Raw genomic sequence first — 24676 nt, 5'->3', positions numbered from 1 at the left:
TGCTGCCATTCACCCCCCCCCCAAAAAAAAACACTACAAAACTGAATTTTCCCCAAGCACAAGAATCTCTATTTATGGTTTTGGCCCTCTCTGTAGGCCTTGGTAGGAATAAGTATTCAGTTTCAGGTAATGAGAGGAGTACAGAAAGACCTATCAACTCAAGACCATCTCTCTTGTAGTACCTAAAATTAATTTTAGGAAAGTCTTATCTCTAGAAAGTCCTATTAAAATGAAAATTTGTTGGACTATGTTGATATATTGAACAGTGTTGTTGAATTGTTTTTTTTACTTCTCTTTATTCTTTGTCATAAAGGATGGCTCACTGGGAAGGGGTGGGAAATAAAGATTATATAAAACCAAAATTTATCAATTAATTTTTTTGAATAAAATGAAAAGATGTTATTTGGGGAGGGGATATTAATTTACTGCCAACCATCAATATGATTTTTTGTTGCTCAAGTCATTTCAGTCATGTCCAACTGTCTGATTAATATCATAGAATCATAGAATCTCAGAGGTTCCTCCCTAGGTCTCAGTTTTTTCATCTAATAAAATGAGTAATTTGGACTAGAAAACCAGCAAGATCCCTTCTAGTTCTAAATCTATGCTCCAAGGTTACCCTAGAGCTACCTGTACTTGAATGAAACATATGCTAGCCTAAGGATTATTTCATATATTATACAGTAATATAATATACACATTACAGTCAATCATGAATTTATTTAGTTAGGCCAGTGTTACAGAGGGCAGAGCCCAGAAAGAATATGGTACAAGGCAATTAAGTTTTGAGTGGGGAAAGAGGAAATGAGGCAGGAAAGAGTGGGAGCATGAAGGTGGAGAGATCAGATCCAAATGGGAAATTGGATGTTGTCATTAACCAATACCTAAGGGAGAAGTTGAGAATATATTCCATTTATAAGAGACAATGAGATTTACTGGACTTGGAGTCAGGAAATCCCAGTTCAGAGTCCTTCCGTGGTACTAGCTATAATGTAGGGATGAGAATTGGATTTGTGATTTCATTGGCCTAGGGAACTCGTAGGTGAGGAAGCTCCCTAACCAATATAGATCAGCACCTTCTCTTCTACTTAATGGAAAGTTGCCTAGACCAGATTCCCAGGAGGCTAAGTGATTGGTCCAGGCTCATACTCCTGGTTCCAAGGCCAGCCTTCTATCTACTAAATTATCCTGTCTCAATGTGACCCTGGGCAAATCATCTGACCTCTCTAAGCCTCAATTTGCTTATTTACAAAATGGACACAAATATCTCTTTTATGGGGTAGTTTTGTGGAAAGTGCTTCACAAAGTTTAAAACATTCTAAAAATAGGGATACTTCCTACTTTACAACTTTGCCAAGGGTTGCTTTTGCTTATGAATCAAAGCTGATGCCCAATAAGGATTTTTTAGGGGTGAGGATATTCAAGACAGGACTGGGTTTCTGGTTTGAGGTAATCCAAAAAAAATTTTTTTTGTGGTTAGCATGAGAATCAGCCTGATCTATATTTTACTTTCCCTTAACCAGTCTGTCTGGGTTTCATCCCTTCATCCTTTACCCACCAGCATCTGTCTGAGTCAGAAATAGTCACGAGAAGAAAAGGAAGAAACTTAAAAGGACACAAGGACACTAAGGTTCACAAAGCTTTCTAGAAAAGTTCCCTGACCCATAAAGCCAGGGCTGGCTCTCAGAAGTGAGAACCTAGTATCTGGCTCCTTTTCTTCATAAGGGGAACCAGAAAGAAGTCACTGCTCAAAACTATCTCCGTTATGCATTCTACCAATTAACAAGCTCCCCTTTTAAAGTCCTCTGAGGGTTAAGCCTATGAACTATTCAAATCTGACATCAGTCAGAGGATGAGGAATGGGAGTGTTGATTGGCGAGGAGAGGTCAGAGTGCAAGGATGACTTTGAAGCCTAGCGGGTGATGTAGGGAAAAGCAGGATGTCACAGGAGATTATGAGGGCTCATGAGACACCTGAAGAGAAGTAAAGAAGGGACAAAGTAAGTTAGTTATTCAGTAAATAAGCACTAACCATGTGCTAAGGATACAAAGTAAGGGGGGAAAAAGTCTTGCTCTCAAGGAGTGTGCATTCTAACGGGGGAGACAACATTGATGAAGCTGACCTTACAAGAGAAGGCATTAGCAGTTAAGGAGACCAGGAAAAGTCTACAGAGAGTGGGATTGATCTGATCCTTAAAGGAAGCCCGGGAAGCAAAGAGGCATAGGAGAAAGAGCATCCGAGGCATGGGAGAAAGTCAATGTAAAGGCAACAAGAGGTAAAATGGAATATCATGCTCAAGAAACCACCAAGAAGCCAATGTAAATGAATTATACAATCATGAAAGAAATCAAGGCATAAGAAAGCTGGGACGGTAGAAAAGGGCTGGGTTATGAAGAGCTTTCAATACCAAACAGGATTTTATGTCAGTAGAAGTATTAAAATATAGTGGGAGATTCACTCAGCAGTTTGGAACTAAAAGGTGGGGATCCTGGTTTGGATTTGCAGTACAAATATTCCTCCCTCATCTCCTAATCAATTAGTCAACAAGCATTTTTTTTGCTAGGCAATGGAGTTAAGCAACTTCCCTAGGGTCACACAGCTAGTAAGTGTTATGTGTCTGAGGCCAGATTTGAACTCAGGTCCTCCTGAATCTGGGGGTGATGCTCTACCTAGCTGTCCCTCAACAAGCATTTAAAATGTGCCTGCTGTATGCCCAGCACTGTGTTAACATTAGGTACAATAAAATATGCTGGACATAGTGGTGCATGCCTTGATCTCTGCTCATGGCAAGACTGAAGCTAGTGGATCACTTGAGATCAGGAATTTTGAGTTGTAATGAGGCTAAAGCCTATAGGGTGTCCACTAGGCACCAACGCAGGGAGGGAGTGGGAACCAGGCTGTCTAAGGAGGGGTGAACTGGCCTAAGTTGAAAATGGAGCAAATCTGGAGCCCAAAGTTTTAAAAACAAAAATTTAAAAAACTTTTGTTTTTACATGTAACTGGGAAATAAGATATATAGGAAATGGGGTATGGAAATCCATCCTGCCCTACAGGAAAATTGAAGGGGAAGGGGATAAGAGAAGGGAGGGGTGAGATAGAAGGGAGGGCAGATTAGGGGAACTAGAAAAAAAGATTAAAAAAAAACGAAAATGGAGCAAGTCAAAGCTTCTGTGCAAACTGGCAGTGGGATTAGGCTCAGTAAGGACTAACCACTTACTGGACTTCCAGTCTGAGTCAGATAGGGAATTTCATTTTCAAAAAACAAAAGAAACAAAAAAGAATAATACTCTTTTGGAGTATTGGCACAGAGGTGACCTTTAAAGACTGTGCCAACAGAACACAACAGAACAGAAGTTTTGGCCATCCTACAAATCTGGAAAGGTTCTTAGCACTGTCCAGCAATCAGAGTCCTTGCAACTCAGCAAATAACGCAGATGACCCCAAGGCAAGAAGTATGGACATGAGTACTCTGCTGAGTGGGAGGACAGGAGCAAAGGTACTAGTGGGGACAAGATGTTATCTTCTGGCAGAAGGAAGACACAGACTACTGCAACCAGCTGGTAGGAAGGTCATAGTGCAGAGAGCAGGGGAGATCACCTCAGCTGCCATCTGGTAACTTCCCATTTTAACTAATTTTTCTTCCTAGATAGTGAATGTTAAGTGCTGTTGCTTCTATGATGCTGAAATACTGCAAATGCTTTTTGCAAGCTCTAAATTCAGTACCTATGGTCAAAGCTCTAGCCATCCCACCCTAGTTAAAGCTCTGCCTGCAATAGTTTTTGTGTTTATTGTTGAAGGGTGAGCCATCAGCAGAAGGTTGACAAAGAAGTAATGACCTTTATTTTTTTTTCAACCACAGAAATTCATGCAGCTCTCTCCTCAGGTGTCTTGTGCTCTACACAGATGGAGGGAGAGCCTACATCAAAGAAGGTACTGATTTTTGGAAGTTGAAATGGAAGGTATTTTTCAGGCAGCCTATAAACTCCAAGCTCTACCCTCTGAATCCTGGTTAAACAAAGTGACAATGTAAAACAGAGGATGCTCCTTTGTTAATCCAAACCTAATTATTAACTGGGAGTAGAAGAGAAAATAGATAGATCTGCTACCCCAAAACTAATAAGTATTTGACATGCCAAGTAGTAAGAAGCAAGTAGACTCTCTGTTCCAAGTCTATAGGGCAGAGTGTGTATACCATTTCAGCTTATATGAGGCACTGGGAAGGAATTCCCATGTGGTGTGTTACAATTTACATACAAAGAGCTATACATATACTGCCTCATGTGACTCTCACCATAACCTTGAGAGTCCACCAATGTTTATTCACTTTTTCAGGTGAGGACCAGATGTCCAAGAGGTCAAATGAATAGCCCAAGGTTGCCCAGCTGATGAGGTCTAGGGATAGAACTTGAAGGCAAATGATCCGACTCTGAGTCCAATACTTTCCACACTAGAACAGGAGTTTTTAACCTAAGACTCATGGACCCCTTTGTCATGTCAATATGGCGAAGCCTATGAACCCTTTCTCAGAATGATGTGTTCAAATGCATAAAATACATAGAATTACAAAGGAAATCAATTATATTGAAATATAGATGCCCCACCTAGAAAAAATTTTTAAACCAAGACCATAATCTTCAGGTTAAATATCCCTCACTATAGAAAAGGTAGCGAGAAGAACACCATTTTTGAGCATCACTCAGGCTAGAAGTACAGGAAATATGTTCAGGACCCTCTGAGGCACCACCGACCCTTGAAGAAATTTAGAGGAGCAACTTATGTTCACTCTGCCTGGGTCAAGCCTTGTTGTCTCCAAAGAAAAACCAGGGATGTGTGGAGCCAGCTCCAAGAGAAAGACCTGATTATTAAATTTTCAGCGGCTACAGATCAAGCTAGATTTATTATGATGTTGATTGTCCAGACTTAAGAAAGTGATGAAGACAATGTTAATAATTAAATTTTACTATCCAGAGTACTTTTGCAGGGGTAGGGGAGAAAGTCAGTCAAAAAACTGTAAATACCAGCAGACCACTCACCTTAGTTACCTAAACCATAGAGCCAGCAAGCTTAACCAATGATAACATGACAGGCTTAGCACTGGGGTCTTCCCTGTGATGGATACATTAGCCAGAGCTTTGGTCTTCTAGGACCAAAGAGATTATTTATTCTACCCCCTTAATTTTACATAGGAGGAAACCCAGACCTGATATAATAGAAGTTAAATAATGTGACCAGGAACAGAGCCAGAATTTAAACCTAGGTCCTCCTCTGTCTCCAAATGCATTGTCCTTTCCACTGCTCCAAATTGCCAGGCACTAACTTAGCTCTAACATTTTCCATTACATTCAGAAGGGCTTTCAAAGAGCTTCCCCTAATTTGCTATTTATTAAGGGTTCTGGTTGGGTAAAAACTGGCGTTGATTGTCATTTCCAGTGCTGACATTGGGGGAAGTAAAGAGGAAGAAAAGGACAAGTTTTCCTAAAGTTTAACTTACTTCTAAGGCAATTCCTATGTGAGAAATGCCATTAAGTCTCCGGGGACACTTCACTCTGCTCAATGCTAAGATTCAAACCTCCTTCCCTAGGCTGTGCTGTGATTTTTTTTCACATACTGGGTTATAATAAACAAGCCAGGGATTCAAGTTTGAAATCCAGCTACAATGCTCATAATGACTTCTTGTGTCTTGACCAACAGGCTATGTTTGGGGTTTAAAAAAAAAAAGTAGAGTGCTGTGAGCTTTAAGAAACACTGACTTGAGGCAAAGACCAGGGCTGGTAAAGAGGGTCAAAGATCCAGAGAGTGAATTTTACTAACTCAGAGCAACTATTACCTCATGAGGCATGATGCAGACAAACACTTAACCTTTTTAGTATGACCTTCCCCTCTATGCTTACTATACTCTCCTCTGTATCACTGTTCATAGGAGACCATTGACTTTAGAGTTGGAAAGTATAATGGTCTAATGGTAGCCATCTCTAGGGCCAGGGGTGGGGGGGAGAAAAAAAAGAAATTTACATGATAACTTTATTATATATTTAAAAGGAATAGCAAGTTGTACATAATACATTTGCAGTTTCATGTGTAATCATCTTTTTATTATGCTATGTTATAGAAATGCTTGTTTTATTTCATAAATTAAAAATGGAATAAATAGAAATTTAAAATTTTTTTTAAAAAGAAAGTATAGTGCCTGAAGCCCAGAGAGAGAGGTTGAAGTGACTTGAGGTGAAGTTAGTGGAACTATGGTCCCAGGAATCTGCACTCCGTCCTATGCCGTTTAATATATTTTTCAATGCCTGGGATGGAGGTATGGACGACACGTTTATAAAATTTGCAGGTGACACAAAGCAGGGAAGGATAGTTAACAGATTAGATAACAAAGTCAAGTTCCAAAATGATCTTAACAGGTTGCAGCTCTGGTTAGAACACAATCAGATGAAATTCAATAGAGATAAATGTAAAGTCTTACACTTGGGTTCAAGTATACAATATGTGTCTTATTTATCTGTGTCTTGACAAGTATAGGATGGGAAGGCTTGGTTAGGCAGCACTTAGTCTGAAAAAAGATCTAGGGGGTTAAGTGAAGTCAAAGGTAATGAGTCAGCAGAGTGGTGAGGCAGCTAAGAAAGGGAATGCAAACTGTGGCAGCATTGGAAGGCGGAGCTTTCAGGAATAAGAAGGTGATTGTTGGAATGTGATCTCTTCGAGCATAGAGAGATTATTTCATTCTTTGTATTTGAAGCCATACTACCTAGCACAGGTGCACTCAGTAAATGCTGTTGGTTGCTTGATCGATGGATTGGTTGAATCAAATGTAAGTCCTCTATTAGAGCACTTTTGTAGGGACTGCTTTTGCTTTTTCTTTGTACCACCAGCACTTAGCACAAGCACCCGGCACACAGTAGGCACTTAGGATATGCTTGTTGGTTGATTGATTATTAGTCCCTCTGTAGTCTGTATGGTCAGACTCAAGTGATAAGCTGGGAAGTGTCTAGAGGAGAGATGTCTAGGATAGTGATAGGATTTGAGGCAATGTCATACGAGGAGTGTGGGAACTAACTTGGGATGTTTAGATGAGAGAAAAGAAGATTGAGGAGGCACAGGATAACTATATTCAAGTATTTGGAGGGTTGTCATGTGTAAGAGGGATTAGAATTGTACTGTTTGGCCCCAGAAGACAGAACTAGAAGCAATAGGTGGAAATTTCAAATGAACAAAGTTTGGTTCCATGTCAGAAAAACACACAAAAACAAATGAACAAAAATAAATAAACTGAAAAACCTTCCTAATAATTAGAGATGTCCCAAAGTAGAATGAGTGGCCCAGGGAGGGAGTGGAACCCTCCCTCTTGGAAGTTTGCTGTTATTGTTTGCTCTTAGTTCTGAAAGAGGACCTTGACATCATGGAGGTGATACCATGACTTTCAAGTGAATTAGATTTCAGTGAGGGAGGGATGTGCAAAGTCACCAGCCTCACTTTCTCCTCTGCAGCCATCTGGATCCAGCGGCCAGATACGCATCAGGAAGACTGGAGATGGCCCCAGATGCTGTGGAAGACATTGGCCTTTTAAAGCTAAGGTCTTTGGCAGGTCTCAGTTTGACTGAGGCAATGCCCATTCAGCCACTAAGGCTGGTAAAAAAAAATGAGTCACAAAAAGAACCTCAGGGTTTCTTGCCAAAACAGAAACAATTCTTATTTACTTTCACTCTGAGTCAATCAGGGCCCAAACAATGACCAAGTAGGGCTTGGCCTGGGACCTTCGAAGTTTGCAAACAGAAGCTGGAGGACCACAGGGTGAGTATATTGTACAGGGGAAGCTTCTGTGGTATGGGTTGAACAAGACAACCACCTAAGTCTCAGCTATTAAATTCTGTGATTCTAAGTCACAGATAGCAAGTAGCAAAATCCACTTTTGAACATAGGCCCAGATCTAGTGTACCTGTCACTAGGTCCCTGTTTCCTCTGGCAAGATAACTATCCTTTAATCCTTCTTAATAAACAAAAGTTCTCAAAGGGAAAAATAAGTCTCTAAAGTTATCAGAGGACTACCTTGACAAATCCAAGGAGGGACTTCTTGATCTGATCACCACAATGTAGATTATGCTCTCTAACGAAATGCTGAAGGGGGGAAGCCCATCACACCTGAGAATGATATCAGAAGAGCCTTGGAATCATGTTTTATAGGGTTCATTTGAAGGACCTGGGGATATCTAAGTTGGAGAGAAGAAGATTTGGGCAGGGTACATAATAGCTATTTTCAAGTCTCCAACCCGTACCCTGACTGCCTTCTTCTGAGCTCTCTCCAGCCTATCAATGTCCTTCCTAGAAATGAACCTAGAAGTGGGCACAACACTCTAGTTGAGGTCTGACCAGGATGCTATAAGACAGAGTGCTCACCTCCCTAATCCTGGACATTCTGTGTAACTTTTACTGCAGCCCAAGATCACATTAACTCTTCCAACTGCCACATCCTGCTATGGACTCATATTGAAATTCATTAAAATCTCTAGTTTGTTTTTTTTTTTTTTTCAGAAAAACTGCTACCTGTATATTTCCCCCTTCTATTATATTTGCAAAGTTGATGTTTTCAATTCAAGTGTAAGACTTGATAAATATCTTTATTAAATTTTAAATCTCTTAGATTTGGTCCAATTTTCTGGTCTGTCAATATTTTTTTAAACTTTTCACCTAGTATCCTAGTTATCACACACACACACACACAGACACACACAGACACACACACACACACACACACACACACACACACACACCCCTCTATGACGTCCAAAATTGTGATAAGCAATCAATGGCTTTGTTCTACTCACTGACAAAGATGAGGCCAAGTACAGACCCTGAGGCACTCCACTGACCATGATGAAGTCAAATTTAATTTTTGCTCCTTTGGTAAGTTCTGAATCCAACTATTCATTGAGCACATATTTCTGAATCTTGTCCACAACAATAGCATTAGAAACTATGCCAAATACTATGCTAAAATCTAAATTTACTATATCTTCAGTCTTCCCCTGGTCTTCCACTCTAGAAACCCAGTCCAACAGGGCAATGGGTGTAGTCTGTCAGGAATAGGTCTTCCTCACAGCACTGGCCCTGGAGTCAGGAGGACCTGAGTTCAAATCCAGCCTCAGACATGTACCAGCTGTGTGACCCTGGGCAAGTCACTTAACCCCAATTGCCTCAACAACAACAAAAAGAATAGGTCTTCCTATTCTTGAGGAAGCCATACGGGATTCTTGTAAACATTACCTCCTTTTTTTAGATGTTCATGAATCATCCCTTTAATTCTAGAATGTTTCCAACAACCCTAAGTCAAATTCACTAGCTTGCAAACTATATTCTCCTCTTTGAGAAAATTAGGATAACAGAGAGGCAATACACTATAGAGTAGAGTGCTGGACTTAGAATAAGATAAGACTTGGGTTCAAAATCTGCCTCTGATGATTACTAGCTGCATGATTTTAGTCAGTCTTTTAACCCCTCTGAGTCTATTTCCTCATCAGTAAAATGGGAATAACAGTACATGTATTTACCTACCTCATGTGAGATGTGCTACGCATGTACAGTGCTTTGAAAACTTTAGAGCCTACAAAAATGTCAGTTATTATAAAAAAGTAAATTGGAATATCATTCATCCTCTAATTCTGGGGTGCTGCCCCATTTTGCCATGATCCTCAAAGGGCTCTGCAGTCACATCTGTTGCTTCTTTTAGTGCCTTGGGATGGAGTTCATCTGACTCAGAAGCATTAAATTCACCAAGGGCAGCTTGTTTATCTCTTCCAACCCCATCCCACTTATCTTTGGTATCAACTCCATCAATATGTAAAATTCACTGAGGTCAGGGATCATGTTTTTGCCTTTCTTCATATCTCCAGCACTTAGAATACCTGGCACTCAGTAAGAGCTTAATAGATGCTCCTTGGCTGACTGAATCCCAATTAGCCATATTTTATCTGTCCTCTCCACCTTTTAAGATTTCTCTCCTTGGCAGAGAAGATGAATATAAAAATTTTTTTTTAAGTAACTCTGTCTTCTCTCAATCTTTAGGCATTATTACCCCATCTACCCCTTGTTCTGTGTTTTTCTTTATCCTTCCTCCTCCTTTCCCCTTTTTTTATCCTTAGTTTTCCTTTATAACCTCAGCTGATCCTGAACTTTGGTGTTTCTGACGCTCTTCTCAGAAGATGGTAAGAATACTTTGTGCTCTTCTTCCATTACCCATCTTTGCTTCTATCGCCAGCACATCCTTAAAAATCTAAGCTGATCAATAGGTTCCCTGTGCATCCACATTAGCCTCTTTAGACAACTCCCTCATTTCCTGCCCAATGGAATTATTCTTCTTTGTGCCTTCTGAATTTGATCTTCCCTCCAGCTTCCCAACCTTCCTGTTCTGGCTCTAGAATTCTTGAAGAATTCTACACTAAGGGATCCTGCCAATCTTTTCACTGAGCCCTCTGGAGCTCATGGTGGTAAAGCACAGGACGTACTGGAAGAACTGGGAGAAATACAGATTGTAAGGTGCATGAAAGGGAGTACCAAAAGATAAAACTGAAGCTAGATCATGGAAAGATTTGCTGGCTGAGCTAAGGATTTTTAAGATTTTGTTCTGTAGGTAATGGAGAGTTATGTATGATTTTTTATCATGGTGGTGTCTTGATGTCAAATGCAGGTTAGAAGGATTAAGTTTAAAGTCTGGCTTTTCCTCAAACTACTCTAAGATGTTCTCTTCACTAGCACCCGGGCAAGATCATTCCACCATGCAAACAGCTGTAATAGCTGCTTTTTAATCTTGTCTTTCCACATTAGCAAAGAGTATTATTTGTTTGCCACAACTCAACACCAGTGGGAAAAACTCTACCAAAGATCAGAATGTGGTCAGAATTTGGGTAAGAATTTGGAAAAAACAAAGACAAGAACCAGATCATAATGGGGATATGAATGACAACAGCTGTTTCTAAAGAACAGATTTTGCCAGAAATATTTGAACAACAGAAAAGGAATTATACAATTTTTCAGAATAGAGTTGATATAAGGTAAATCTCTCCCTTGTTGGAAAGAATAGAAACAAGCAGTCTTTCTCTTCTTTAGCATCCAAATATGTATGATTCAGTGTCTTCATGAAGTCGTACTTGGAAAAAAAGATGGTTAGAAAGAAGTCATAGAAAAGAGTCAGGCCAAAGGACGGAAGGAAATAGGGCTGTCTACTGGCAATGCATCAAATGGGAGTGGGGTTCAGAGTTCTTGTTGGCTGGGTTTTGGGGAACTGATATATGGTTTTCATTAAGCTTTCCACTTCTGGGAGATTGATTTAATGATCCTGGAAGTCCAATAAATTACTCTGTCAGGGATGCTTTAGATGGGTGGGAGGACAGGCTAGATAACTTCTAACATCCCTTTCCAGCTTGAAGATGCTATGGTTTTTCTTTTGATGGAATATTATGTAAGTAACTTATCATGATATAATTAATTTCTTAAGACATTGATATGGGGGCTCAAGTAAAGGGAGTCACATTCTCCAGACCTCAATGGGTAGGTGGGGGGTCTTATGGATCATCTGTGACTGATTAAGTACTGGAAATAACTGTAATCATGAAACGCCTTAGCAACAAGCAGGAATTTTGACTTTTCATCTTTGCTGAATTTCTGAGTGACTTTGGGAGAGGCAGCATGGAAGACAGGGTGCTAGTCCCGGATGTCAGGATGGCCTGGGTTCAAATCTCATTTCTGACTAAGATTAAGCTTACTTAGCTTTTCTGCGTCTTGGTTTCCTTATATGTAAAATGGGGATATTAGTATAACTCAAAGGACTATTGTGAGACTCAAATGAGGTAATCAACAGTAATTTATTAAGTACCTACTGTGTGCCAAGGACACAGGCAGGCACAGGAAACCAAAGGAAACATTTAAATATGAAAAACAGATATATGAGGAAGTTGCTGAGAACACACACAAAAAAAAAGTGAGACAGTTCCTGCCCTCAAAGGAGAAAACATAGGTCAATAGGTACACGGTAATTTTTTTTTTCTTGCGAGGCAATTGGGGTTAAGTGACTTGCCCAGTCACACAGCTATTAAGTATATGTGTCTGAGGCCAGATTTGAACTCAGGTTCTCCTGACTCCAGGGCTGGTGCTCTATCCACTGTGCCACCTAGCTGCCCCAGTACATGGTAATTTCAGGGAGGTGAGGATTGGAGGAGGCCCTAGCAGCACATGGCTCTTGAGTTAAATCCTAAAGGAATCTAGGGAGACAAAGATATTGAAATGATGATGTCCCAGATATTCTGTATAAGAGAGGCAAGAGGGGCAATGCCATGCATGAGGAAAAGTAAGATAGTTTCGTTGGACCATAGATTCAGTTAAGGGGAGTAATGTGGAATAATGCTGGAGAGATAGATTGGGCCAGGGTGTGAAGGGTTAAAATGTCAATCAGAGGAGTTTCTATTTAATTGTAGAGTTAAGGAGCCACTGGAATTTATTGAGGAAGGGACCAAAAGCTGAGGTTTAAGAAAATCACTTGAACAGCTGTGTGGAGATTGGACCAAAGAAGGGTAGATACTTGAGTCTGGGAGATGAGTTAAAAGGCTGCTGCAATAGTCCAGGTGAGAGGTGATGAAGAAGCATGGTGCCTGTGGGCGTGAAGAGGAGACATGGACAGGAGATAGATGTCAGGGAGGCTGAATGAAAAGATTTGGCCACTGATTGGATATGTAGGGTGACCTTGTCAACATGGGCAAAATAGAGGGAGTGGGGTACCCTGGACAGAAATAAGGAAGCTGGGAAGAGATGTAGGTTTGGAATTAAAGATAATGAGCATTAATTAATTTAGGCATGTAAATAACACATAGAAAGTGTGCCATGTGCCTTTAAGCACTATATATAAGTTTATTCAGCTATGGAAGTTTTTAGCTTTTCCATGTATACAATGGAAAGGCAAGTGACCAGAGCCATGCTGACATTTCATGTTATTAGGCCAATGAACCCTGTTCTTTACCACCCCCTCTCTATGACATTTAGCTGCCTCTTCATTTATCTGGGGTCTTCCTCTCCCAGTTGCAGAACTTCCAGTTCCTTCACCCTCATCCACAGAGTTTACCAGCATGGAATTTCAGGCATTTCAGGGGATTGTGGAAGTCCAGTCCCTTCCTGCCTCCCATTGCACACACATACACACACATGCCGTCTTCTCTAGGGAGCTGATACCTGAAGTCCCACAATGCTGGGAGGTAAATGTCATTCAGGGAAAAAGTACTAGATTTGGAATCAGAAACCTGGTTTCTAGCATGCACTGCACTGTTTGGTTGATGCTGGGCAAGTCACTTACCCCTCTGAGCCTCAGTTTCCTCATCTATAAAATGGAAATAACATTTACACTATCTACCTCATTGAGCTCTTTTTTTTAAAAAAAAATTTATTTATTTATTTTTAGTTTTCAACATTCACTTCCATAAGATTTTGAGTTTTAAATTTTCTCCCCTTTCCTCTCCTCCCCCTCCCCAAGATGGTGTGCAATCTGATACAAGCTCTACTTATACATTTATATTAAGCATATTTTCACATTCTAATGATGTATAGAAGAATTACAACTAACAGGAGGAACCACGAGAAAGAAGAAATAAAATAAAACAACAAAAGAAAAGGAGAGCAAAGCGACAACTAGATAACACAGTGGATAGAGCACTGGCCCTGGAGTCAAGAGGACCTGAGTTCAAATCCGACCTCAGACCAAACACTTGACACTTACTAGCTGTGTGACCCTGGGCAAGTCATTTAACCCCAACTGCCTTAAGAAAAAAAAAGAAAGAGAAAAGGAGAGCAAATAGTATGTTTCCATCTGCATTCAGACTCCAGAGTTCTTTCTCTGCTCATTGAGCTCTCATGAAGCTCATCAAATGCTTTGTAAAATGCTATATAAATGTAAACTTTCTATTGTTATTTCCTCCACCTTGAGCTTTTCTTGATATAATTCAAATGTCTCTGAGGGTAGTTAGCACAATGATTAATAAAAGCAGAGGTGTGGTATAATAATAGCTAGAAACAATAACTGCTAATATGTATATACATATGTGTGTATGTACACATGTGCACATACCCACTTACAGGTTTGTAAACATCTCATATGTACTGTGCCTTTGTACATCCTGCCCCTAGGGCCTGGACTTCTGCCTCTACTTACCTTTTCCTCTTACAAGCCTTGACTTCCTTCAAAGCTCCATTCCAACTGCACCTCCTACATGAGAGAAAAACATCTTGAGGGCAGGGACTGTTTTATTCTTGTCTGTGTCTCCAGAACCTAACACTGTGCCTGACTTAGAGTAGACAATTAATAAACGTGTTGTGGATTGATTGTCTCATTTGCTCCCCTTAACAAGCCTCTGAGATAAGGACTTCAGGTGTTATTCTCCCTTATTTTTATAGATCAGGGTGCTGGGACTCAGAAAGGCTGTAACTTGCCCATGGTCACACAGCTAGTAAATGTCAGAGGTGGAATCCAAACCCAGGCCCATCCTGACTCCACACGTCTTAGTCTTTCCACAACACCAAGGTGGGGTAGGGAGGAAAAGGGAAGAGTAATAGATGAGACTCCAAAGAGAGGAGTTAGGTTCTGTCACAAACTAACCAAATGGCTTAGGCCAAGTCACTTCCCCTCTCTGAGACTACTTCCCTTGTTGAAAAATGGGCATCATATTACTTGCCCTGTCCTGCCACTCTCTGAGTTGTGAAAAGTACCATTTTCTCAAAGAACCTTCACATCCAATGTCTTATTTAAAGGAAGGAAGGAAGGAAGGAAGGAAAGAAGGAAGGAAGGAAGGAAGGAAGGAAAATTTTGTTAAGTGCCTATTACATATGTTCCATACACTGTGCAAAGTGCTTTATGAATATTATCTCATTTTATCCTCACAAAGACCCAGGAGTTGGGTGCCATTATTATCCCTGTTTTATAGATGAGGCAGAAAGAGGTTAAGTGACTTGCCCAGGGTCACGTGGCTAGTAAGTGTCTGAGGCTAGATTTGAATTCAGGTCTTCCTGACTCCAGGACCAGCACTCCATCCACACTTAACTGCCTAAGTGGCACTGTACCTATGCTAGATATTAGTAGTAATGATTCATATAAGTTTATACTGGTGGTCAAGATAATGAGGGCACTGGGCATCAGTGCCATAACTGAAAATTCTGGCACAGGTGGTTGGTGGAAGGAAGAGATCCTAGAGTACCCTGTGGCCAGTGTTCATTACTAGCACCTTAATGATGCTGTTGCTGATCCCAGGAACCCTGGGTGAGTCTGGGCAAAAGCCAAGATGGCAGTTGGACCCCTAGAGAAGGGGTGTCCTGCCTAGTAAAGGGGGAACCTCCCACTCCATTTCAGGCACAGATGCCCAAGGCACCCCCACTTCTTCCTTCCTCAAGTTCTCCCTGACTTGTGGCTATTGACTGCTAACAACCTACATCAACCCAAATATCATCCCCCCTTCCTGGACTTGTATTTGTTTATCAAGAATAGCCTTTCATTTTCAAATACCTGGTTTTCAAGAGCTGCTTATATGGGTTCCAGAATCCTGGTCCTGAGTTTAGAAATCCTCTTCCATTGCAATTTGACCTTTTAATTTTTTTTTTTTTTTAGATTTTAATTGCTTCTCTGCCCGTTTGATAAGTTTTCATTAGAGACAACCCCTCTTATGGCATGCAGCACCTGGTGGGGGGTGGGGTGTACAGTCTCTGCCGGATTGCAAAGATTTCTAACTCCTGGAATGTAGTTTTTTCTATAGTAAGCTCTTTGTTAGAGGACTAAGTTTTGCTCAGAGAACTTTCACTGAGACTCCACTAACAACAACTAGGATGAGAGGCTGCTGCAAAAGTCAGGATTTATCTTTATGGTTAAGGGTTAGATCAAGTTCTAGAAAGGGGCTCTGTAAGGACCAAGTATGTGTCCCCTTGACAGGCTTGGTGCTGTGGTAGAAAGAATACAGAATTTGGTTCACATCCCATCTCTGCTCTGTACCACCAAGGCAACTGTGGGCAGATTATTTCACTTCACTTGATCTTTTTGGCTCCGCCCATTCTTCAGACCTTTCCACCTCTTACCTCCACCTTGCAGCCCCGTCTTCTAGCTTGTGAGTAACCCAGACCACCTTTTTTTGCTTGTTATTTGTATCCCTAGTCCTTAGCACAGTGCCTAGCACAGAGTAGGTGATTAATAAATGCTATCCTTCTCTCTCTCTCTCTCTCATCCCTGTCTCTGTCCTCCCTGTTTCTGTGTGTGTCTCTGTCTCTCTCTCTGTCTCTGTGTCTGTCCCTCTCTGTGTTTCTTTCTATCCATCACTAAGAATTTCCCTCTGATCTAAAGAGGGCTGAGGAAGTTCAACCACAGGGAACTTTAATTGATCATTTTCTTATGAAAGTGGAAAGCATCCAATTTGCTAATCCGACCTGGTAGAAAGAAAGAAGCCAGGGTGGATCAGCAAGAACAACTCCTTGAATGTAACCTCAAAATATTCAGAGAGCTGGGGAGCTAGAAAAGAAGAGATCCAGAAAGGTGAGAGGTTGAACCTATGCACAATTGTAAATCAGGCAAAAATTTAGCCTATAATTCTACCATCTTTGCTCCCCCTACCACCACGTCAGTCTTCCATACACACATCTTCAGTGTTCTGACATTACCTGGCTTCCTCTTATGTCACAAAGGAAAGTCATCTGACAAACTCCTTCATCCTAAAGTGTTATCAATTTAAAATGATTCCTTCCTGTTTTCTCTTCTCCCTCTTTTTTTTCTTTCTTTCTTTCTTTTTTTTTTTTGGTCTTTTGTCATAAGAGATAGCCCTCTGGGAGGCAGAGGGAGACAAATGGGAAAAACATAGGTGATGTAAAAATAAAATATATCAATAACATCTATTTTTAAAAACTGATAATCAGAAGATATGCCAGATCCACTTTGTATACTGTAGAGCACTACCTAATGTCAGTTGTAATTATGATTATTCACATCATAAGTTAGAATCTAAAACTTTCTCTTGCAGCTCAGTAAGTGACCTCTGGGACTTGTTCTTTGCCCAAGTTACTGAAAGCCACTGGAATATTTCCCCCTAGACTTTAAAAGTCCTCAACAGCAGGGCAGCTGGGTGGTGCAATGGATAGAGCACCAGCTCTGGAGCCAGGAGGACCTGGAGTTCAAATCTGGGCTCAGACACTTACTAGCTGTGTGACCTTGGACCAGTCACTGAACCCTGATTATATCTTTAAAAAAAAGTCCTCAACAGCAACCTAGATCCCTGACTCTAAATCAGCCTCTGCCTCAAGTCTCTCACCCTGATTCATCCATGACTTTCCCCATTGGTTAGGAAGCAGTGACTCAGAAGGGCTAGAATAGAGAGGATCCCTGAGATTACTCATTTAAGGACACTCATCTCTCCCCCCTTCTTTACACTCAGCTTCTTTTTCTTTCAGCTGGCATTATGAAAAAAGAGGATTGAGATAAAGATGAGAAAGCCATAACAGAGGGCTGACAAAACCTTTTTGGGGCACATTTCCTAATCTGCTTCACCCTCCCAGAAACCCTGGCCCCCAGCGTACACTCCCACTCAAGAACCATCTTCCTTCTTGACCCAAGCACAAAAATTTCCAGTTACAGCTCTGAGATAAGGAATACATAGGTAGATGAGTGAGCAATGGAAGAGTTTATGAAGTCCTGCAAAGATAATCAATCTCAGCTCCCTAATATAAGCAATTTCTCAATTTGGACGAAAAGAAAAGTGATCTTAATTATTATTTCCGCTTGTCACCATTGTTACGAAACAAACTGAAGTCAGCTCCCAAACAGACAGCCTCTGAGGGAATTCTCACAATTGCTCTCTTGGGTAATTTGCTGCTACTACCAATTGAGAACCAATGGGGATTCCTCCTTCAGAATATCAAATTCACAAAATTCATTACATTCCCCCTTTACTACATCCCTCTTCTCATCAGCCCCAAAGTCAACTCAAAGGCACAAACTGTTTTTACTATAGCATGAGGAAAGCAAGTTACTGATGTTGACTAATTAGAAATTAATAAAGTAAAAGACAGTTGTCTTTGATTGTGTTTCTTACAGAAGTTTAGCCAATGTAAAGCAATTGTCACCACGAGGCAAAAATAGCTCAGAAAATACTTGAACCAGCAAACATTTGATCTTTCCAAGCAAAAAAAAAAAAAAGATAGCAAATAACTTTAGAAGGTAAACTCATTTGTGAACTGTTTCAAGAGAGAATTATGAGGAGTATCACCTCACGAACGAGTGAATCAATGGGGTAGTAGGGTTAGAAATGAGTTTATATAAAGTTTGGAATGAAATTCAACTAAGCTAGATCACCCCAAGAGCACTCAGAGATGAAAAAGAAAAATAATAAATGCATTTTTAAAAGAGTAATGTTTCTATAACAATCTGTTTTCATCACTGATGTCTCTGTACCCATAACAACGAAGATGAAGTAAAGATGAACAGCTGGACCAGATCAAATGCTAACAGAAGAAATTCTCCAGGAACTGATACAATTTTTAAAGTACCAATGAAATATGGATCTCAAAATTTCTGAAGAAAGAGACTTACCAAATGACTGAAAAAAATCATAGACAGTGTCAATAACCTTTAGAACTGTTCATAAAGCTGTTCACAAGTGACCTACTTTCTCATTAGACAAAATATAAGAATGATCTACACATATATTGAACAAATCATTGATGAGAGTTTGAGAAAGGAACATAGAGACAGGAAATTCTAATAGACATCACACATTTTTACAGTCAAACAACTGATTGAAAAGTGAAAAGAATAAAAGATTCCCACCTTGTTTAGTCTTTGATTGTTTAAAAAAATTAAAAAGCATTTAACTTGACAGCACAAAATGTGGCTTTGAGGGTTCTCCTTCAACAAGATGTCTCCCATGTGTTAAAGAAAATATTCAGTCCTCTGCATTTTTTTTATTTCACTAAAGCATTGTTATTACTTGTGTACTCATGAGGAGGATTGGACCATGGACAGACAAGCAGATCTCACAGCCATGTGCTTCAATCAACTTGGGTACAACGGGTTAACTTATCGCTTTATATCTGGGCCAAAGAGATGAAAAATAGATAGAGAGTGATTGATAATTGAAAGATGGATGGGGGTGAGGAAAATAAGTATAGAGGGACACTGACCAAAGCATAATCAGAACATTCTAGAAACAAGTATTGAAAATTGAGTAGGTGCTTCCCATTGCCCTGCTTAGAGACAGTTTTCTTTCCTATGAGAATACATTTTCCTATAGTTTCTTCATGTGAGCAATATTTGGTCTGGTCACAGGCATTTATAGTGATGCCAGCCTCTCTTGAAATGTGACAAAATAAGGCAGGCCATCCTGATTCCATGCATGCCCATTAGGATAATTTCAAAGTCTTTGAGAGAAGCAACTGTAGGTATAATAACTTTGTGATCCTCTGATTGTCAATACCAAGCACAGCACAGGACAGGGAGATACATGCTCACAAAAGGTGTTTTTCACTGGCATGAAGCATTTTTTGTGTAGACTACAAATGGGCAAAGTATCTTTATTGATGAGGAAGTTCACTGTGCATCAAGCTCCAGGCCTCCTCAATTAAATCTATGGTCACTCAAAAAAAGACAGCCTAACCATTCACACAGGAAAAATCAAATGGATGAACAGCACCTGTTGTCCAGACTATGAACACGTATGTGAGCAACTAAATGTTAGGCATCTAGGTGACACAATGGATAGAGCACTGAGTCTGGACTTAGGAAGACCTGAGTACAAATCCAGTTGCAAATATTTGCTAGCTGTGTGATCTTGGGCAAGTCATTCAACCTCTACCTCAGTTTCCTCATCTGTAAAATGAGGACAATAATAGCACCTACTTCCCAGGTTGTTGTAAAGATCAAATGAGATATTTGTAAAATGCTTAGCACAGGATCAGACACATACTAGGTGCTATATAAATGCTAGCTATTAGTGTTATTATCATTTGCCAATTCATTAAGTTAATCTATCAATGCATATATATTGAATGGGTGCTGTAGTTGGACAATGACCTAATCCCAAAATGGAATTGGAGGAAGAGAGCAGGCTGAGTTGCATTTAGGAAATTTCACAGGGCTTTCTACCATCCCAAGCTGCCACCTTTTCCAAAAATCATATTTTCTAATATCAGTATTTTCCCAGTGATGCTATATGGCTACAAAAATGAAGTATTACAATCTCTTAAGAATAAGAATAAAAATTGTAGGTTACCCATAGGGCAATGGAGAATAGCCTGGTGAAATGCTACGTAGTTTGGAAGCACTGAGTTCAAATCCTACTGCTAACACAGACAAGTCACTTCAACCTTTCTGAAGTCACTTCTCCAGACCGTTATCTCTTCTCAGGCAAACAGCATCTGTACAACTTAATTATTTAATTTTGCCCAGACCCAGACCAACTTGGAAATATTTTCAAATCTAAACACAATTAGAAAAGGGTGGTGGGGATGGGAGGAGGTGGGTGAAATTTTCCAGTCTTTTTATTTTTTTTAATCAATTACCATTCCTTTTCCTTAATATTACCCTAAATCCTATTCAAACCAACAAAACTCTACTGTTAGAAAGAAAAGGTCCTCCTAGCCATCACTCAACCTCTTCATTTTTACTAGATGCATTTAATTCTAGGAGATGACTTAATTGACACATGTCTATAATTCATGGCCAATAGATGGTGATATATAATATTAAGCAATATAAAATTAATTATCCAGACTGCTGCCATCAAAGTTGGCAGTCTTCCTTCTCCTCCTCCTCCTTCATCCATTCACTATAATTACCTAATTTTCTTTTGTGGAGAATGTCTAGGACCACTGAAGCAACCTTTTGCTCTTTTTATGCCCCCTATATGCCTCATTAATTCTAAGAACTCAGTCAATAAGCATTTATTAAGTGCTTACTATGAGCCACACACTGGGCATGAAGAAGGGATAAAGCCTGAAACTATGATTTAATTAATCTAGAAAATTCCCAGGGGATGGAACTCCTTCTATCAATACAGGTCAGTACCTTTTCTGCAATTTTGAGAATCACCTAGAGCATTGAGGGGTTGTGTCTTAGCCCAGGATCACATAACCAGTGCATGTCAGAGGAAGGACTTGAACCCAGGTCTTCTTAGCTGCAAGGCTGGTTCTCTAGCCTCTAGACTCCTATACCTTCTCAAAGACAAAAACAAATCAACCCTTTGCCTTCAAGGAGCTTACATTCTATTGGGTTAAATAAACAGCCACTTGAAGACTGATCTTTTCTGGAGCTCTTCTCAACCTTCTTGTAATCTGGGGTGAGAAACCAGGATTCTCTGGGAATTTCTCAAATCATCTTGCCAGTATGATCTGATAAAGTATACCTAGGATTTGGAGCCAAGCAGCAAAGTCTGGTTAAACTCTCCTTTTTTATCTAATAATGACTCACATTTCTCTAGCATTTCCAAAGTACTTTCCACATGTCAATTCTTTGAGATAGGTAGTGCATATGCTATCATTCTCCTTTTATAGATAGGAAGCGACTTATCCAGGGTCATACAGCTAGCAAGTAACAGATTCAGGATTGGCAACCAATTACCCTGGGTCCAAGTCCTAGCTGCTGCTCCAAGACATTTTTCCCCATTATACTAATTTTGTTTCTTTGTTTGTTTGTTTTTGGTGAGGTAATTGGGGTTAAGTGACTTGCCTAGGGTAACACAGCTAGTGTCAAGTGTCTGAGACCGGATTTGAACTCAGGTTCTCCTGACTCCAGGACCAATGCTTCATCCACTGTGGCACCTAGCTGCCCATATACTAGTTTTCTTTGTAGTGCATGGCACATAGTAGACATTTAATAAATGTTTGCTGACTTAACTTTTTTTACTTCCTATAAAATGGGAGAAAGAGCTCAAAGAGAGATTAAACAGACAAATGAGGTCAGACCACTGAGGTCCTTTCCAACTCTGAAATTCTAAGATCTTGTTGAGTAATTCCTTGGGAAAAACAGGGATTTTAGTAACCTGCCCCTCTTTTAGGCACTCATCATCCTTTAGTGTTTCAAAGATGTTGATGTATCTTTCAAAACAATGTGCTTAGTCTTGGCCAGCAAATCACTTACTTGGGAGATTCAGTCCAATATATAGAAAATTTTGCCGAAGTAATGACAGATGAGACACTGATATCCTTAGTATTATAACCAGCACATTTGCTCAGCAATAGCTACCAGTCCGCCAAGTTCACTAATGTTCACAGAGCTTATATGCAAAGTTCTTTAGTTTCCCAGAATTGTCCTAACCTTTCTTCCTCCTGTCCCTGTATTTGACAGCTCAGGTGCATCCAAGGAAGTTCCAATCTTATCCCAACTGGGAAACCCCCTAACACAACTGTCAGATCGAGAGTCAGTAAAAAAGAAAAAAAAGAAAGAAAAGAAAAGAAAACTTTTCTTTTTAAATATGGCATAATCATTTGGAATTCTTTCAATGATCAAGAGTAGCCAGATTGGAAAATCAAAAAGGCAAGTTGTCCTTTTCCCTATGTGAAATAAAATACAAACCCAAACTCCAAATGGCCCCATAGAAAATGTTAGTCACCTCTCTCTGATTCTCCTGGAAGTGATACAAACACAGAGACAAGATGTTACTTTGGGGAGGCAATAGGAACTAGATCAGTGTTTTCCTTGGTACAGGGATCTCCTCCATAGGGAAATTCCTTCTATCAGCACAAGTCAGCACTTTCTCCGAAGTTTATAGTCTTAGAAATTTTCCTGAAGCACTGGGAATTTAAGTGACTTACCCAGGGTCACATAGCCAGTAAGTATTAGAAGTGGGATTTGAACACAGATCTTCATGACCTTGTTCAAGGCCAATTCTATCCACTATACCATACTGCCTCTCACAAGAGGGAGAAAAAGTATTTATGATAATATTTTCAGTAGGAAACAAGCATCTGTCCAGGGTAGGGAATATTTCAAGTTTAAGAAGAGGACAGGATTCCTGATGAAACACTGCAAAGGACAAAGAATTATAACTCTCCCAGAAATTATCGTATCTTCGGGCACTTTTCTATTCTTGTGAGAGCATTTTTCAAATCACTTTCTTCATAGGTTTGATCAATTACTAGTTGGCAAATAGTTGTACCCACCTTTAGGCAAGACTTCTGTGTTACATGAGGAGAATCAGACATATACTTAAAAAAGCTAATGAAATATGCTTTTTTTAAAGACACAAAGTCTAAATTATTTTTCTAACCTGCCCCATCCCCTTAGCCCCCCACCAAAGCACCAACATGGAATCATGAAAAAAAAAAAAAAAGCCCAAGGATCATGCATCTGGAGCTAGCATCTTCCACCTGTGAAAGGTAAGTGGACACCAGACTCCTGGCCATGAAATCCTCCAGTGGTACAGTCCGTGGAAAACTACCTTACCTGAGACACCGGGGATCCTTGACAGGCAACGAAGGACAAGAAAAAGAACAAGGCACACTGAGATCCTGAAATCATCTTGCTAATTTGTGAGTTTCTTTTCAGGGAAGAAAACCGCTTCTTTTTTCCCTACCCTCCCTCAGGATTGCCTTAAAAGTGTCAAAAGCCCTGACAGTGATTAGAATCCAGCGGTGTGCTAACTTGGGGTGCCTCTGAGAAGTCAAACTGCTTGTTAATGACTTTGAAGGCTAGGAGTCATCAGGCTGCCCTTGTTCTTGCAAGTTCTCTTCTGTCCACCCAGCTCTGTGGTTGTGGTTGTGGCTGTGGTACCGCTGCTTCTGCTGCTGCTGCTGCTGCTGCTCCAGCTGTTCTGTCCCAGATGCAGAGAGAGGCTGCTGCTGCTGCTGCTGCTGCTGCTGCTGCTGCTGCTGCTGCTCTGAGGGCTTATGAGCTAACACCTAAGTGGCTTGGTTTGGCTCTGATTCCATCCCTCCCACTCAAATACCCAGCAAAGCCTATGCCAGTCCTCTAGTTGTAATCCAGTGAGGAAGAAGGGGTGGAGAGGACAGCACCAGCATGTGCCTCTGCCTGCCAAATTGCTGGCTGAGTCCCCAGGCCCTTTCCTTGATGGGGAGGGGAGGGAAGGGGAGAGGGGGGAAGTGCAAATGGGACCTTATTGCAGCCTGCACTGGCTTCAAAAGGAGCTGAAAAGCTCCTTCCGTCTTTGTCTCTTCCAAAAGTGAAGGGCTGCTCCTGCAAAGAATGCCTCTGAGAGCAACCAGCACATTCTTTAGGCATCTGATAAAAAAGAGATGATAGAAATCTCTCAGGGGAGACTGGGACACATGTCCTTCTTGGCTGTTAAAGCCACGGCAGTTGGTGATTTCTTTGGGGATGTAGAAAGAACCATGAAGATGATTAGAGTTGAAAATTAGCACCCAAGAGAAAAAGGCTAAATAACTGTAGTTCTTCTACAGAGCTCCAAGCCCCAGGATTGATTTCATAGGGGTTTTTGAGCTGTCAGTGGCCTTAGAGATCAATGAGTCCAGTGTGGGGAACATTTGGTCTCAAGGTCACTTGTGACCCTCTAGGTCCTCAAGTTTGGTCCTTTAACTGAATCCAAACTTTGTGGCCTCGAGGCCACAGGTTCCCCACCCCTGAATTAGTCCAACCCCTCTATTTTAATAGATGAGGGAACTGTGACTCAGAGGTGAATCAATTGGCCTTAGGTCACATCAGCAT

The 24676-nt window shown here is 40.5% G+C and overlaps 1 protein-coding gene across 1 annotated transcript in view; it reads right to left on the bottom strand.

The window, feature by feature from the left end:
* The window catches only part of FBLN7 (fibulin 7), an 84428-nt gene extending 60633 nt beyond the window's left edge, over positions 1–23795 (bottom strand). The window contains exon 1 of the mRNA XM_027853928.1: positions 23438–23795. Coding sequence (XP_027709729.1) covers positions 23438–23512 — 75 coding nt within the window. The 5' untranslated portion in view covers positions 23513–23795. The remainder of the gene's footprint in view (positions 1–23437) is intronic.
* Positions 23796–24676: the final 881 nt, after the last annotated feature.

This window comes from Vombatus ursinus, unplaced genomic scaffold (genome assembly GCF_900497805.2).
Source record: "Vombatus ursinus unplaced genomic scaffold, bare-nosed wombat genome assembly UNPS02010219.1, whole genome shotgun sequence".
NCBI lineage: Eukaryota > Metazoa > Chordata > Mammalia > Diprotodontia > Vombatidae > Vombatus > Vombatus ursinus.
The sequence above is the reverse complement of the archived record's forward strand: the minus strand, read 5'-3'. Positions and strand labels throughout refer to the sequence as shown.